The sequence below is a fragment of the Lineus longissimus genome, chromosome 3 (assembly GCF_910592395.1).
Source record: "Lineus longissimus chromosome 3, tnLinLong1.2, whole genome shotgun sequence".
Taxonomy (NCBI): Eukaryota; Metazoa; Nemertea; class Pilidiophora; order Heteronemertea; family Lineidae; genus Lineus; species Lineus longissimus.
The window spans coordinates 28511822-28529367 of NC_088310.1; the positions used below are offsets into that span (position 1 = coordinate 28511822).

The 17546-nt window shown below is 42.0% G+C and overlaps 1 protein-coding gene and 2 long non-coding RNA genes across 3 annotated transcripts in view; 2 read left to right on the forward strand and 1 right to left on the reverse strand.

Moving 5' to 3' along the window:
• LOC135485308 (follicle-stimulating hormone receptor-like) overlaps window positions 1-17546 on the reverse strand; it is a 50705-nt gene that overhangs the window by 12775 nt on the left and 20384 nt on the right. The window contains exons 2-4 of the mRNA XM_064767181.1: window positions 1287-1358; window positions 552-629; window positions 48-122 (exon numbers count right to left, since the gene is read on the reverse strand). Coding sequence (XP_064623251.1) covers window positions 48-122; window positions 552-629; window positions 1287-1358 — 225 coding nt within the window. The remainder of the gene's footprint in view (window positions 1-47; window positions 123-551; window positions 630-1286; window positions 1359-17546) is intronic.
• Window positions 4440-6640, forward strand: LOC135485377 (uncharacterized). Its single transcript, XR_010446559.1, has 3 exons — window positions 4440-4616; window positions 4875-5102; window positions 5802-6640. It is a non-coding gene; the product is annotated as an uncharacterized LOC135485377 (long non-coding RNA).
• Window positions 7985-11244, forward strand: LOC135485305 (uncharacterized). The gene is made up of 3 exons (XR_010446543.1): window positions 7985-8350; window positions 8609-8836; window positions 9536-11244. It is a non-coding gene; the product is annotated as an uncharacterized LOC135485305 (long non-coding RNA).

The window sequence follows — 17546 nt, forward strand, 5'->3', positions numbered from 1 at the left end:
GACCTCATAAGCGTTTTCAATTATCGGAAAGATGTTGACAAACTCACAGTTCCTGTAATTTGAAGAACTTCCACAGAATGCCACTCTTTATTTTGAACAGTTTCGGAAGGAGTTCAAGCTCACTGAAAGAGACGAAATGAGACAATCAATTGGGGCCGTCTTGACTTTTGTGGGTTATAAACCTGGTGTTCCGTTAAGTGGTTCCTCTGCGATGATTTGTCGAATCATCCTGGGGCTATCGGCATTGCAGCTCCAAACGCCAATCTTTAATGGGACGCCCACGTTTTTAAAGAGCTCTGAGATATTGCCATCAATATGACATTTCTTCCACCAACGATTGTGCCCATGGCCGTCATTGAAGATGGTTTCCTCTTACAAGTAGCAGCTTCATAGTACTGAACATGTTTAAGCCTTTAAAGAATGAGGTATGGGGAAAAATAAATTGAGATCATTTATCAAGTTTTTACTTCTTTCGAGAAGTGCAAAAGCTATAGTCTTGGTAGTTTTGATCCCAGCAGTGCCTTCAACGAGGCGCTGACCCACAGACTTACAGTTTTAGCAAGGTTCTTCGGAGGCTGTCAAAGGCAAAGGGCTCGATCTCCTTCAGGCTGTCATCTTCCGTGATATACCTGCAAATATAGGGGTAATTGCTTGACCAGTGATGGAGACCGATTGCCTTAATACGTGCTGTAGCTCGCCCTCGCCTGCGCCAACAATCGAAATAATGCTGGGAGAAATGCCTATCGTTTTCCACTGAGAGGAAGCGATGTCACTGGTGAATCCCCAACATTTTGCACGGAGGTGGCTGTGTCCTGTGCTAATTCATTTACGTGACAGCTGTCAATCCTCTAGTGTATTTTTGTGTTAGAGGAATCGTGACAATTTTCAAAACAAATCGTCAATAAAGTGCATTTACATACTGCGCCTTCGTCGTTGTTATCGCTTCGAAAGGCTTGCCAAAGATTCACAAAGAGTGCCAAGGCTTTTCCTTCCTAATGAAATCAACATTCACAATAAAGTGAACCTCTCCAGAATTAATTTCTTTGTTTAAGCAGATTTAGGAGAAAGATAGCGATGTTCCTGAATACAATTGTGAAAACAGGCAAGGACCGCTATTTAACTGAACTTGATATGAGTGTCATCATTGCCAAAGGGATTACTTGTTCCAGGTGTTAAAGAGTTGAATGGTGTCAAACGTGGCCAAAGCAGGAAACACCGTATGAAACCAGGGACTTCGTGGCGTCCGTGGTAGAAGCCCCCAAGTTACTCAGCTCAGCCATACTTACAATTTATCTAACTGGCGATAACGTTCAAAATCGTTCTTTTTTATTTCATCTATGGCTGTGTAGGCAAGAGTCCTGAAAAGACAGAAATAAGAAAATCTGACCGTGTGAGTTTTGTTGGCATTTGATGAGGATAGAATTATTGTCCTCTCTGGCAAATGGTTTAACATCACCAAGCTAACTCTACCTGTCAGGATCTACAGATGCCACAACAGTTCAAGGTGAACTGATCGAGGAGACAGGAATACGACTTTTCACATTGGAGCAGAACTCGTATTTCACCTAAGTGAAGCATGCTGGATAGAGTCCACAGCAGATTCCAAAACCAGAGGCCGCTTTATAATTGGTGTTATAATACTCGGATAACCTGGTGGTCACTGTCAGTGAGTTGAAGTCACTTGATACTTACTCGTTGACGCTAATCAGCTTTCTACTGTTCATTAACTGCCCTAATAGGAGGCATGGGGAAGCTGTATAAGCTGTCCACGGCGAAACCTTACGAGAGTCGGGTGTCTTCAAGTCATTCTGCCATCCTGAATAGTGTCCTCTCTAGGGAGAGATCGGACAACACGGTCATGGTCGAAACCACGGGGATGCAACTAAGGGGCATGCATAGTCATGGAATGGCAGTGTTTAAGATCCTCAACTTCGCCCCTAACCTTTCTAGAACGATAGCCTTTGTTCGTTCCCAGTAAGTTTGGTAAACGTAGATGATACAATAAAAGGCAGATTTGCAACCCTGATACATGAGCTACGAAAGACGAAGTTAAAAGTATGTAAAAGTATTTCATCTACAACTGTTTTAAAGAGTCCCTTGACTCCTCTTGCTGGTAAGTTAAGTAAATGCGAGAAAATGATGCGATGATAGGGAAGCTGTAAAACTAATGTGGGGAAACCTTATGAGAGTAGTTGGATTTACCAAAAGGATTACTGCCATGAATAATCTTAGACGGGCTGCAGCAAACGCCACGTCTCGTTTTTTGCTTACAAGACAGGCAACGTATAGATGTGGTAAAAAAGGGGTGCATGTTATTTTAACCTGTTTTCAAATCTATACGGTACGACACAGTTAGTTTGAGTAAGGTTCTAGATATCAGGGTGATGGAACGGCGTTGACAAATTAAAACAAGGAAAACCATACTAACAACTAAAACAAGTTGCACTTCGTTCGTAAACAGCGCTAAAATCCACCGTCACGAAAGTGATTGTCCTTGGACATAGCGAGAGTGTTAGAAAAATGTGTCTCCGTGCGTTCTAACTGTTTTAAAATGAGCGAACTGTCAAGTATGTCACTTCAAGGTCTGTCATCAAGAAATGATGGAAGCATGCTGAGGAGGAACACAAGGCATTGCAGAGTTCGATACTGAAGGGGTTTGAACTGGTCACTCCTCGAGGCGAGAGAACAGTTTCTGCATCTCGGGATTGGGCTAGTAGAGGTGATCCCCCAACTTCGTATAGCACGTAGTTTTCCTTCCACGAAGAGGAAAGCGACCAGAGTTGTAAAATAAAGCATCAGGACCGAGATAATCATGTGAGGCATTCAAGTGCAACACATTCTTTTACCTTTCTGTTTTTCACAAACACAAGCTAATAAGCTTACGATTTGCCTAGCTCTAATCAGCAGCCAAGTCACGCGGGCTGTGTCACCTTCAAAGGATGCGGGGCTAATGATGTTAAGGTCCTTTTCTCTGAAATTTGGTGCGCATCTTCCTTCAAGCAGCAGAATACAAAAGCAGTGGCAAGACCAATTTTTAAAAGTCATTCCAATGCTTAAGACAAATACTGCAAAAACTTCATCTATAATGTAGGTTAGGCATCAAAGTAAACATGAAATATGGGACGAGACTGAAATATAAAACGACATCGGCTTACAGTGTACCTTCTTTTACCTGATAAGTTTAAACCCAATATTGGTTAATGGTATATTTCAGACCGAAGATCCTGACCAAGTTTATCAAAGTGAATGCATTGACGGTAGTGTAGTAAAGTGACGGTAATTACGACAGTGATAGTGACACTGCTCACCAATGATGTAGCTAAAATGTACTTGTATCGTGATTGCCCTATTGGCAAGAGAAACTGGCAAGAAACCAGTAATCTGTGGCTTAACAACACAATGAAAACTGTCAATCTCAATTAAAGAAGCGTTTAGAGACTCCTGATATCAGATGCCATGTAAACCACGTAAACACACACATTCTGATATAGAATCAGTTAGCAGCCTGATAATTGTCATTCGATGATAAAGCTCAATCCCTTTGGTCGTATTTGAACGGATTCCCAGCCACAGCTGTCTGTGCCCACAAGCATTGATACGACAAGAGATAGTATTGGTGGCTTAGCCTTTGCAGAAAATCGACGGTTTAACATCCCCTTCAAACGGTGGATACCTTTCACACACTTGCACAAAAACCACGGAATCGTGCTCAGTGTTGTAAACAATGCTAGCAATAAAGATGCATCAAGTAGTGCTCAATCTTTAAACGACAAAATGAACGCCAAAAATATGCTAGGGAGGCAAACGAGAGAGCCATCGCATCTTTGTATGCAAGACATTGCAATTTGTCCATGACATAGGGGTGACAAGTCCCCGGATTTCAAGATGGGGACCAAGCGATGTTGACCAAGCGTGTCAAGAGAAACGTGCATCACCACTGATCACTTGGAGAGTTTGTGGTGGTGTTCATATTGAAATGACCACCACCAATTTCAAACTCGCCTCAGATGAATTCAAGACTTTCAGTGCGCCCTTCAAACCCATAAGTGGTCCATTAATAATGATGTTGCCTGCGTACGTGACGTGCAGCATCCGTTTTTATGGCCCGGTCACATGACTTTGCTTGCCTAATGAGGTGCAGGGATTTGCGAGGGTTCTGACACTCCCTCGATAAGGGATAAGATTACAGCTGAGGACGCATCATGTTTCTTGGTCACTGCACGGCTACGCGAAGGCACTGATTTGGACCACTTGTTTCGAATAATTGGTTCCCTTTTAAAAGACGAAATTGATGAAAAAGTTTTTGTATACTGAATATTTAATGTCTGCAGAGCCAGGGCATCATCAATCAGCGATATTCTAATCAACAAAGTACGAAATCAATTTATGGATCTTCCACACAATGAATGAATAAATGGGAGTCTGCATGTAACTTTTTAGTCTCAGTTTCGATCGACGCGTTACATTCAGTTATGCCAACTGGATTTTTTACTTGATCCGCTATTAACAATAGCACACTGCTGACAAAGCGAGAAATATGGATAACTGTAAGGCGAAGATTGTCTACATATTTTTTTGGGAATTTACGTTAATTGGACTGTTTGTCATTGTGTGTGGTAAGTAATATTCGTATGTGTGTGTGCAGGGTTTTCTGGGCGATTCTTGACGCTGACGATAGTTTGCAGGTTGTTCAACCGATAAAAACGTCGGAGAGCGAAATGCGAAAGTCTGTCGTGTCATTTTGTCTTTTGCTAAATCTTTCACGCAACACTCTCAACTTTCTTCAGACCTTACTAGTAGGAAGAATCGGGGAGATTTTCAAAAGTCGTCGTTAAAGAAAATTGAGTTTTGACTGACAGTTGCTTTTTTATCAGGTACGCCCCCAAAAGGATATACTCAACGACAAGGAGACTGCAGCGGTTATGATATGAACAGAATATCAAATACGGACCTTAGTCCCTGCATCTCTTCTTGCAACAGGGATAAGGCATGCATGGCTCTCATGTACGACAGTAAAGGAAAATTCTGCATTCTCAAGACTAAAGTAGGATGCCGCCTGCGCCTCACACATGACGATAGATATCTGTACTTTGATAAGACAGGTATGACGTGGTTACAAGTGAATGTATCAAGAAAGCTTGAAAATCGGAATAATACTAGCATTAGTAACAGGCTTTTTCGACCTCTTAACGGTTTCTCTAACATTTTCCTGATTTATCCACTTTTTCCGAGGAAGGTCGGATTTCTAAAAGAAACATTAAAATACTAGCGTTTCCCAGAACAGAGCATTAAAGATCAACGATCTATGTTGAATGGGGTTAATTGAGGTGTGACCCAAACACTCAGAGTAACTATTTGAGTGAGCAAATTAGTATTCACATTTAGGTCACTCGGAGTGTTCGGCTCACACCTCATTAACCCCATTCAATACAGGCCTTTGATCTTTGATGCCCTATTTTGGTGAGCCCTTTAGAAATCCGATCTTGGAGGGAAAAGTCGGACAATGTCGGACTTTTGTCGGATAAATCACGAAAAAGTTAGAGAAACTGTTAAGAGGTCGGAAAACGCCTCCTACTGGTGTAGATAGATATTACTATTCGAAGTGCTGATCGCCTATCACCAAGGACCTTATAGTGCAATGATGGAGGACAATATCTTTGTAGAGAAGGTTGTGTGTTGTAAACTCCGGGAGTAAACTGTCAGTCGGACTATGCTTAATAGTCCAATCCAGAACTACGTGTTTGTCAATCTTTTATAAACCGTTGATCCGTTTTACATAAATCTTCATTTGTTTAATCCAGATACCATGACCTTTGGAATATACTACAAGCGGACGACGTCTACGCCATCGCATGGTATAGTGAGACAAACAATAACGCCATCAGGGAGCGAAGAAGAGTGCGCAGTTTCCTGTTCGAATTACGGACCTTGCAGTGCCTTCGGATACGACAGCTCAACATTGAAGTGCCGTCTATTGGCTATCATCGAAAACAATACACTTGACCAATCACAATTTGGTGAGAGCGTCTTCTATATGATGGAACTGTAAAGTCCTAGGCCGGTCGTGTTTACTGGTATGTCATGATTTAACGAGGTGGCAAGATAAGATGCACTTCTTGTAAAGTCTTCAGATAGCTTGACAGATTTAGTTCTTTTTATTTCCTGCTGCCGTATGGAGAGGTGTACTTGGTTCCTTCACGTTCTTAATACAAACAAGCATTGTTTACTTGTACCAAATGTGTCTCCGTGTTTTTGCTTTTCTGTACATTTGATAGTAATTGTAATTGCTATAATGTTCAGCATTTTTTCATCTTACGTATCCAATACATCCTTATTATACGAACTGTCATTGCTGAGGGCAAAGTCATATAACGGTTTAAATAGCATTCCGCGATGATGAGGTCACTGCAGCTGCTGCCCTCTATTTCCTCATCGCTGAATTACAAGCAATGTCGGACAAACATGCGGTTTCGTAATGGATTCAGGCTTTCTAACTAGGGCAGTTAGATTCAATCTGGCACATGTCCGAGTGTTGGAAATACTACATAATTGTTCTGAATATTTCTCTTTCTGACTCTATGGTATCATTCATGCTAAAAACAATGCAGGGTCAAAGATAATTGACTTTGAAATAAGCTCAAATGCGTAAGATAAGTGTCGATGTCCGACTGTCACGTGACTAAAACGTCATCATTATTTTATGCAAATGACCTTGTGAGCTATAAATAGTAACTTCGCGGAATGCTATTCAAATTTGATCAAACGTCAAAAAGGAATTGAATTTCATTACCATGGTATCGGTTATGCTTGGCAGAACCGCCATGAATATATGAAATATGGAAACATGAAATATGGGACGAGACTGAAACATAAAACGACATCGGCTTACAGTGTACCTTCTTTTACCTGATAATTTTAAACCCAATATTGGTTAATGGTATATTTCAGACCGAAGATCCTGACCAAGTTTATCAAAGTGAATGCATTGACGGTAGTGTAGTAAAGTGACGGTAATTACGACAGTGATAGTGACACTGCTCACCAATGATGTAGCTAAAATGTACTTGTATCGTGATTGCCCTATTGGCAAGAGAAACTGGCAAGAAACCAGTAATCTGTGGCTTAACAACACAATGAAAACTGTCAATCTCAATTAAAGAAGCGTTTAGAGACTCCTGATATCAGATGCCATGGAAACCACGTGAACACACACATTCTGATATAGAATCAGTTAGCAGCCTGATCATTGTCATTCGATGATAAAGCTCAATCCCTTTGGTCGTATTTGAACGGATTCCCAGCCACAGCTGTCTGTGCCCACAAGCATTGATACGACAAGAGATAGTATTGGTGGCTTATCCTTTGCAGAAAATCGACGGTTTAACATCCCCTTCAAACGGTGGATACCTTTCACACACTTGCACAAAAACCACGGAATCGTGCTCAGTGTTGTAAACAATGCTAGCAATAAAGATGCATCAAGTAGTGCTCAATCTTTAAACGACAAAATGAACGCCAAAAATATGCTAGGGAGGCAAACGAGAGGGCCATCGCATCTTTGTATGCAAGACATTGCAATTTGTCCATGACATGGGGGTGACAAGTCCCCGGATTTCAGGATGGGGACCAAGCGATGTTGACCAAGCCTGTCAAGAGAGACGTGCATCACCACTGATCACTTGGAGAGTTTGTGGTGGTGTTCATATTGAAATGACCACCACCAATTTCAAACTTGCCTCAGATGAATTCAAGACTTTCAGTGCGCCCTTCAAACCCATAAGTGGTCCATTAATAATGATGTTGCCTGCGTACGTGACGTGCAGCATCCGTTTTTATGGCCCGGTCACATGACTTTGCTTGCCTAATGAGGTGCAGGGATTTGCGAGGGTTCTGACACTCCCTCGATAAGGGATAAGATTACAGCTGAGGACGCATCATGTTTCTTGGTCACTGCACGGCTACGCAAAGGCACTGATTTGGACCACTTGTTTCGAATAATTGGTTCCCTTTCAAAACACGAAATTGATGAAAATGTTTTTGTATACTGAATATTTAATGTCTGTAGAGCCAGAGCATCATTAATCAGCGATATTCTAATCAACAAAGTACGAAATCAAATTATGGATCTTCCACACAATGAATAAATAAATGGTAGTCTGCATGTAACTTTTTAGTCTCAGTTTCGATCGACGCGTTACATTCAGTTATGCCAACTGGATTTTTTACTTGATCCGCTATTAACAATAGCACACTGCTGACAAAGCGAGAAATATGGATAACTGTAAGGCGAAGATTGTCTACATAATTTTTTGGGAATTTACGTTAATTGGACTGTTTGTCATTGTTTGTGGTAAGTAATATTCTTATGTGTGTGTGCAGGGTTTTCTGGGCGATTCTTGACGCTGACGATAGTTTGCAGGTTGTTCAACCCATACAAACGTCGGAGAGCGAAATGCGAAAGTCTGTCGTGTCATTTTGTCTTGTGCTAAATCTTTCACGCAACACTCTCAACTTTCTTCAGACCTTACTAGTAGGAAGAATCGGGGAGATTTTCAAAAGTCGTCGTTAAAGAAAATTTAGTTTTGACTGACAGTTGCTTTTTTATCAGGTACGCCCCCAAAAGGATATACTCAACGACAAGGAGACTGCATCGGTTATGATATGAACAGAATATCAAATACGGACCTTAGTCCCTGCATCTCTTCTTGCAACAGGGATAAGGCATGCATGGCTCTCGTGTACAAGAGTACAGGAAAATACTGCATTCTCAAGACTAAAGTAGGATGCCGCCTGCGCCTCACACATGACGATAGGTATCTGTACTTTGATAAGACAGGTATGACGTGGTTACAAGTGAATGTATCAAGAAAGCTTGAAAATCGGAATAATACTAGCATTAGTAACAGGCTTTTTCGACCTCTTAACGGTTTCTCTAACATTTTCCTGATTTATCCACTTTTTCCGAGGAAGGTCGGATTTCTAAAAGAAACATTAAAATACTAGCGTTTCCCAGAACAGAGCATTAAAGATCAACGATCTATGTTGAATGGGGTTAATTGAGGTGTGACCCAAACACTCAGAGTAACTATTTGAGTGAGGAAATTAGTATTCACATTTAGGTCACTCTGAGTGTTCGGCTCACACCTCATTAACCCCATTCAATATAGGCCTTTGATCTTTGATGCCCTATTTTGGTGAGCCCTTTAGAAATCCGATCTTGGAGGGAAAAGTCGGACAATGTCGGACTTTTGTCGGATAAATCACGAAAAAGTTAGAGAAACTGTTAAGAGGTCGGAAAACACCTCCTACTGGTGTAGATAGATATTACTATTCGAAGTGCTGATCGCCTATCACCAAGGACCTTATAGTGCAATGATGGAGGACAATATCTTTGTAGAGAAGGTTGTGTGTTGTAAACTCCGGGAGTAAACTGTCAGTCGGACTATGCTTAATAGTCCAATCCAGAACTACGTGTTTGTCAATCTTTTATAAACCGTTGATCCGTTTTACATAAATCTTCATTTGTTTAATCCAGATACCATGACCTTTGGAATATACTACAAGCGGACGACGTCTACGCCATCGCATGGTATAGTGAGACAAACAATAACGCCATCAGGGAGCGAAGAAGAGTGCGCAGTTTCCTGTTCGAATTACGTACCTTGCAGTGCCTTCGGATACGACAGCTCAACATTGAAGTGCCGTCTATTGGCTATCATCGAAAACAATACACTTGACCTATCGCAATTTGGTGAGAGCGTCTTCTATATGATGGAACTGTAATGTCCTAGGCCGGTCGTGTTTACTGGTATGTCATGATTTAACGAGGTGACAAGATAAGATGCACTTCTTGTAAAGTCTTCAGATAGCTTGACAGATTTAGTTCTTTTTATTTCCTGCTGCCGTATGGAGAGGTGTACTTGGTTCGTTCATGTTCTTTTACAAGCGTTGTTTACTTGTACCAAATGTGTCTCCGTGTTTTTGCTTTCTGTACATTTGATAGTAATTGTAATTGCTATAATGTTCAGCATTTTTTCATCTTACGTATCCAATACATCCTTATTATACGAACTGTCATTGCTGAGGGCAAAGTCATATAACGGTTTAAATAGCATTCCGCGATGATGAGGTCACTGCAGCTGCTGCCCTCTATTTCCCCATCGCTGAATTACAGCAATGTCGGACAAACATGCGGTTTCGTAATGGATTCAGGCTTTCTAACTAGGGCAGTTAGATTCAATCTGGCACATGTCCGAGTGTTGGAAATACTACATAATTGTTCTGAATATTTCTCTTTCTGACTCTATGGTATCATTCATGCTAAAACAATGCAGGGTCAAAGATAATTGACTTTGAAATAAGCTCAAATGCGTAGAAATAAGTGTCGATGTCCGACTGTCACGTGACTAAAACGTCATCAATATCTTATGCAAATGACCTTGTGAGCTATAAATAGTAACTTCGCGGAATGCTATTCAAATTTGATCAAACGTCAAAAAGGAATTGAATTTCATAACCATGGTATCGGTTATGCTTGGCAGAACCGCCATGAATATATATGACACATATCAACATCCACAATGAGATTTTAATTGGTCATATCGGATATTCATCGATGTATGGAAGTGAAGTGAATGAGATCAAGTATCAGCAAGAACTCGTAAACACCGCTATCGCCATCCGTTTGAGAATCTAAAGGTCCAGGCGATGTCAAGATATTCTGATGGAAGCGGGAGAGGGATTGGTTACTCGATATTTGCGGTTCGATTGTGAAAATGGTTCACTGGCCTGGCAACTTCTCATCCCTCGAAGAGCAGAAACGGCCGGGGAGGGGGGAAGGGGGGGGGGGGTAGCAAGGCTACTGCACGTGTTGGTATTGTTTGATTGGTCCTGTCGGCAGCGGCGTGTCCAATATTTCCCTCGCACATTATTCTTAGTGTTGTACATAGATGTATAAGGTAGACTTGACAACAGCCAATAGGAACACCCTGTGCCATCCATATCAGGCTCTGCTGCATAACCAGCCAAGAGATACCAAGGGATAGATTTGCAGTGAGGGAGATTAGCCTAGGCTTTGGTCGAGACCGGAGCCAAGGAAACAAGGTGTATTAAAGAATATAAAGGATTATACATGTATATGTGTTGTTATGTGTGTTGAACCTGGAGGCCGAAAGCCCACACGTGACATGGCGACCTCCCTGGTACAAGTCAGTTCACTTTCCCTACTAAGGCTGTATTGCTCCCCATGCGACAATCATAGCGCACACCAAGTGTCTAAAAAGCTTTCCTGCAGGGGATGCTATATCATGGTGAATAAGATCTTCTGCAGTATGAACTGTCTTGCCTCTAGAGCCAGCTTTTTTTACCTGGGTTACAAACTGACACCAAACGAATCAATCATGTCCCAACCAGTTTCCAGACCGATGTCAGGCTCCAGCGGCGATAAATTGTTACCTTGATAAAGAACAGAGTGAAAAAAACGTCTGGAGGCAATTTAGTCACAGGCGAGAATATCCCTCCGTGGCCTGTATTTAATTGGTAGACGTGGCTGGTAGTAACGACCACTTTAACACGGCGGCGTTTATGAAGTACCCCACACTGCGTAGTTCTCTTCCTGTAGCTTGGCACGTGATCAGAATCTGACGGAACTTCCACACAAACACCAACCTAATGAAATGTATTCCAAGATTAAATTGCGATTACATGTCCGCCTGGGACAATGTGGCCCACAGCAAGCAATTATCAGAGCACATTGGAATACTTTGGACAGAATCTGACTCTAAACAAACCAAAATGGAATGAAATACATGTAAGTCCTTTGCCCTAAAGTATGTGCTTCGCAGAATTTTGAACAGCTCAGTTGAAAGAAATACACTTATCCACCCATAACACCGATTTCCTCTCGCTGCGATTGGTGAAGGGTGTTAGATGTTGTTTTATTGGATGTTCGACTTCGATTTTAGCAATGGTTGGCAACTATAAAAGGTTATCAAGGTGGTGTACACGATCGACGAGTGGAAATTCAAGATGGCTGTAGGCCGCCATTTAAGTGATGTGACCATTTATGCTGGTTGGGATAGAATAGAAATACTCGATGGAATTCGAAACTGTGAATTGATGAACGCTTCCTATGAATAATGAGTTTGATTCATAAAAAGTAAAAATTGAATTAAACGTTTCGAGTGAGAAGCCTCTTTAAGCAATTACGCAAATTCAAAATCACAGATTCCGCTTGAATACGGCCGATACATCATGCTCAAAACAGTACATTAGGACTCTTTATGTTTAACAGTTAAAATGCAAACGGCGCTACATTAGAACCAAAAGAAATCGTTGAATGTGATAAATGTCCTAAATTTGATAACTTGCTGCCTTGATGTGAAAAGTCGGCCTATTTGCTAATCAGGCATTCTCTAAGGTCCCATTGTAAAGACTGTGTGATTTACTCAGTCATTCCCCAGACAACCATAGCTTTGATATTGTGACACAGCGCTTCCAGAATGCCTCTCCGTAATCCGTACAAACACTGACAGATTCGAGGTCCCTGACAATCTCCTGTTGAGTCAAAACTACCACTTCAAACTTGGAGCAATCAATCAAGGGCTGACAAGTAATCTAAGACACGTGGCTAGTTACCAGTTGTACTTGTGATTAAACCAGGAAATCGACACCAATCGGACTGGTAATGTCATTAGAATGATGACCGACCTCTGCAGAATACTCCGATGGTTGCTTCAGTCATGTTCTCACACACGTGAACAGGATTGGTGGGACCGAAACTGAGTTGCTGTACACGGATACTCTGATGGCAGCAATTTCATGGGTGTATATTTGGGCTGAAATTGTCTCGCTTGTTGAAGGAACCACGCCCACCTTGTTGTTCCGGTTTCCCAAGTAGATTTTCTTCTGAGTAGAACATCGTTGGGATATCGGCGAAAGAATTATACAACAAACTATTTTCTGTGCTGATCATAGAAAACTTGAAAAAGGCAAAAATCTTCACATGCTAGGGCTGCTTTCAGAGATTCAATTTCAAAGTGACAATGAAGTGCGGTATCGACCACTGCCTGGTTACAAATGGTCAGGGGTCACAAGCACATAAACCTGCGCAACTGATCGCCTCTACTTATAAACGAGTTTGGCGGTACTCTCTGCGATAGTATTGCAAAAAGCAGCAGGTAGCTTCGAAGTGATTGCAGCGTCCGGATGTCATTTACGTCCCCATCATCTGCAACCCCGATGAGACATAATCATAATGATAATGGAACTGTGGCTGTATGTTTGATTAGCTCTGCCAACACAGTGTCAACATCGGAACCTTTATAGCATGGGTCATAATAGCAGCCAATATCGTTAACTGTGGCAGTTACGGCGGAACTGCTGACTTGACACAAGGTAGAAGGACCTGGCAATGGCAAAGCCTGGGACAAATCTCGTTATTTCCAAAGCAGAAAACAACAACCCAGCTGTAAACAGCCCGACAACCTGGCTGATTCTGTTGAAGTCAAAATCCCAGAGTAGAGTATCTATCTATAGGGTTGTATTCACACTTCATGGAGTCATTCTGAGTGTTTGGCTCACACCTCATTAAACCCATTCAACATAGGCCTTTGATCTTTATTGCCCTATTTCATGTCGGACTTTTGTCGGATAAATCAGGAAAGAAGTCGGAAAAAGCCTCCTACTATTGCAAAGAACAGCTTAGCCTTACTCCAAGTAATCATCAGGAACCATTTGGCGACAGCAGAAGATGTGGACACACAATCATATTCTTTATTGACAAAGCAGTATCAATGGCCTACTTGCCTCCTAAACCAGTAAATGGCACATATAATTCTAAGATATAGAGGATAAATGTCTCAATCGTGACGTCTTTATAACGGCATAGTTTAGTAACTACCATTATTAGAGAACTACCCTTGGTCAAATATTAACACATCACTCAGTCAATACCATTAATCCCACTGGATAGAAATGATACGGTCATAGAAGGCAACTGGTAAGTGTCGGGTAAGACGAGCGACGGAAGTGGTAATATTCCTTATGTAGCTTGCCAGTAAATAATCTCCTATCGTGACCGACTGATGAGCCATAGAAAAGTTATAATAGCATACTCTGATTTCCTACAGTAGCAGCCGAACGTTGGAATACAGTATCCCATCTTTCGTCCTTGGTATTTTCGTGGGTGAATTTCTCCAACTAGGCAATGTGGCCAAAACCATATCATATGACCCGAACACTTCGCTGACGACCGAACAGAAATGATCAAACACATTGCTTTAAATAACGACTGAATCGTGCTCGATGGATTTCAAACAGAACAGAGCATCTTTGGTCATCGCAATATTAACAAGTGAATTGGTTAACCACGCAATGCCAGAATATCCTAAATCGTGACGGAACAAATTAACCGAAACATGCTTACTCGAAATAGCGGCAAGTAGGTTGAATCGGAAATATTGTAGCCATCAAACAGAAAGATAACCGAACACGACTTGTTATATTCTGATACATATCGTATCAGTCGGTGATCTGACATTTGCCTGTCCTTGAGGTTGAACATCACATTACGATTCATTTACCAGCGAAATGAGTATAACTTTTCAAAATAAGCAGCATACTAAAAGCTTAAATGTTTGCAAGACGAATTTTCGTGATTAAAACACGCCTCCTTACAAGCCCTGGTCAAATCTCTCAGCCCTCAACAAGATGATAAGCCAAGATTTCAAATCACAATGTTGTCATCATCACGTCAAAGTAAAACGATTTTTCACTCGATGCCGTTTCGTCACAAACATTGGCAAAAACTGTTCCAAAGTGGAATGAAATATTGCTCCAGCGCCCATTTTTGTTTGAGCCTTTCATGTCCTCAGTGATCTTTTCCAATCAATTCACTGACAGGGCTTAACACTGGGAAGACGTTTTAAGACTCCAATAAGCCAGCTCTTTGAAAGTGGTTAATTGAATTTCTTTTGGTTGCTAGAATCTATGCGCACTTCTGCATTAAGAAGGCGGAAATTGACGAATGAAGTATCATTTGAACAAAAGGAATACTACCACACAGCAGTGGATGAGACAGATGCGATTTTACCACGCAGTGAAATCATGAGCTTTGAAGCTTTGAAGATCCCACACCTGGCCACATCAAAGTGATGGACTGAACGGCTGGGAATCCATGTTTCGATTGTTTCCTTACAGTGTTCTTGAAACTACATGGACATAGCTGGATTCTTTCAATGAGTTGGAGACCTGAGGAGTTTTGAAAGTCAAGCGAGTTATCCAACTACTTCTCTTACTTTTCCGTATAGTAGGACCTACTTTTGCATGCAGTTTGAAATGAGACTTGGGCACCGTTCGTGACAAATAAGGTATCAAGTCATCGTGTTACTGAAGAAAACCGGCGGCTTCTTAAACTATTTGAGAAATCATTTAGACATAGGACGCCTATTCAATATTTCAAGCAATCTTCATCTTTTGACTCTACAAAATTTCACTCAACTTTAAAATTGAAAATAAGCAAGTCACGTTTTTAATCATTCATTACCTTTACATAGGATATTGGGTACGCAGACGATTGTCGGTCCAGTTTAAAATGATTCACGTTCAGTAGCACTGTGGGAAGTGGCTGGGGAGTTGCATCAGCCGAATGGCATCATCGTGAACTGAAACTGCCCAAACCGATTGTTAAAAGTAGACTTGAGTTTTCCGCCCTCATCGAGCTCAATTTGATGATAGCCGCTGGCCAGATCAAGAGAAAACATGCTACCCTGCAGGGTTTCATACAATCCTCGATCGTCGGGAGAGGGTAGTTGTCCTTAATTGTACATGCATTTAGCTGACGGTAGTCTAGGCAAAATCGGAGCAATCCGTCCTTCTTCCGGACCAGTACGGGTGACGAGGACCAAGGTGATGAGCCTTTTCTACACCACAGCGAAGATTAGAGAATGGTTTAATCGAACTCCTGTTGGTCATTGGTTTAGAATATCGTTTTTCTTAAGAACTACAACTTTAGAGCGACATGGGGTCTTAAAATCATCCACTTAGCAATCCATTTGACTAATTAGCTACTCTACGATGCACTTGATTGGAGGTTGGAGTCCCCACTGCCAATTACAGATCCATCGATGGTTGATCGGGCACTTGAAGGTAACCTTAACAATCAATATGAAGGAAGGAAAATAATTTCGCTTGAAGTTACACACGATCATTTCGGGAAAAACCTGAAACAGCTGCCGACGTGCTTTTTCAAAATGATCCATGAAACAAGCCTGAACAAGATTGCAACATGACAGCTCAGATCTTTGGAACATACACTATTCTCTGAACTCAAACATGGCAGATCAGCACAGCAAAGTACAAGAAACATGGCAGATCAGCACAGCGAAGTACTAGGCGCAAAGGCAAGGATTATCTTCAAACAGGCATTATTTGCCTTTTAATGGACGAACAAGACATTATTGCCTGTCATCTTCATATGACCCCTGTCATGTAGAAACATCAAAGGCGAAGTATTTCATCAAGGTCTGTCGCCTTCCTTGGACAGTTTGGTGATTATCCCCGACCTGTCGCCAAGTGTAACGCGGGCACCGACAGATAAATCCGCCTTAACATGACATCTGAGGATGATCAGTTTGTTCCAGTGTGTGTAGCTACATCACGTAGCTCAACGGTGGGCAAGCTGGTACAAATGACTGCGTCAGTTGCAACATCATAGCCTCACGTTGGGCGAGCTGGAGCAACCTACTGCGTCTGTTGCAACATCATAGCCTCACGTTGGGCGAGCTGGAGCAACCTACTGCGTCAGTTGCAACATCATAGCCTCACGTTGGGCGAGCTGGAACAACCTACTGCGTCTGTTGCAACATCCTATGGCCTCACATTGAGCTAGCTGGAACAAACGACTGCGTCTATTGCAACATCATAGCCTCACGTTGGGCGAGCTGGAGCAACCTACTGCGTCTGTTGCAACATCATAGCCTCACGTTGGGCGAGCTGGAACAAACGACTGCGTCTGTTGCAACATCCTATGGCCTCACATTGAGCTAGCTGGAACAAACGACTGCGTTTGTTGCAACATCATAGCCTCACGTTGGGCGAGCTGGAGCAACCTACTGCGTCTGTTGCAACATCATAGCCTCACGTTGGGCGAGCTGGAACAAACGACTGCGTCTGTTGCAACATCCTATGGCCTCACATTGAGCTAGCTGGAACAAACGACTGCGTCTGTTGCAACCACAATTAGCCTCACAATTTGCTTGCCAGAGCAAACGTCCGCGTCTGTTGCAACATCACATAGCCTCACATTGAGCTAGCTGGAACAAACGACTCTGTGTTTTGCTGCATCATTCAGCCCCACCTTAGGCTGACACTTTCATCTAGAAGCTGATACTTATCGGGAGCTAAATGCCTGACATTGAAATTCCTGATTGGTCGATATTACTCCCCTCAAAGTTTCTAGCAATGTGAACGAGCCAGTTGGCAGTGTCCTTGCGGTATCGAGTGTGGTGGGCTTATAAAATGTTAACAATGCGACCAACAGTAAGAGC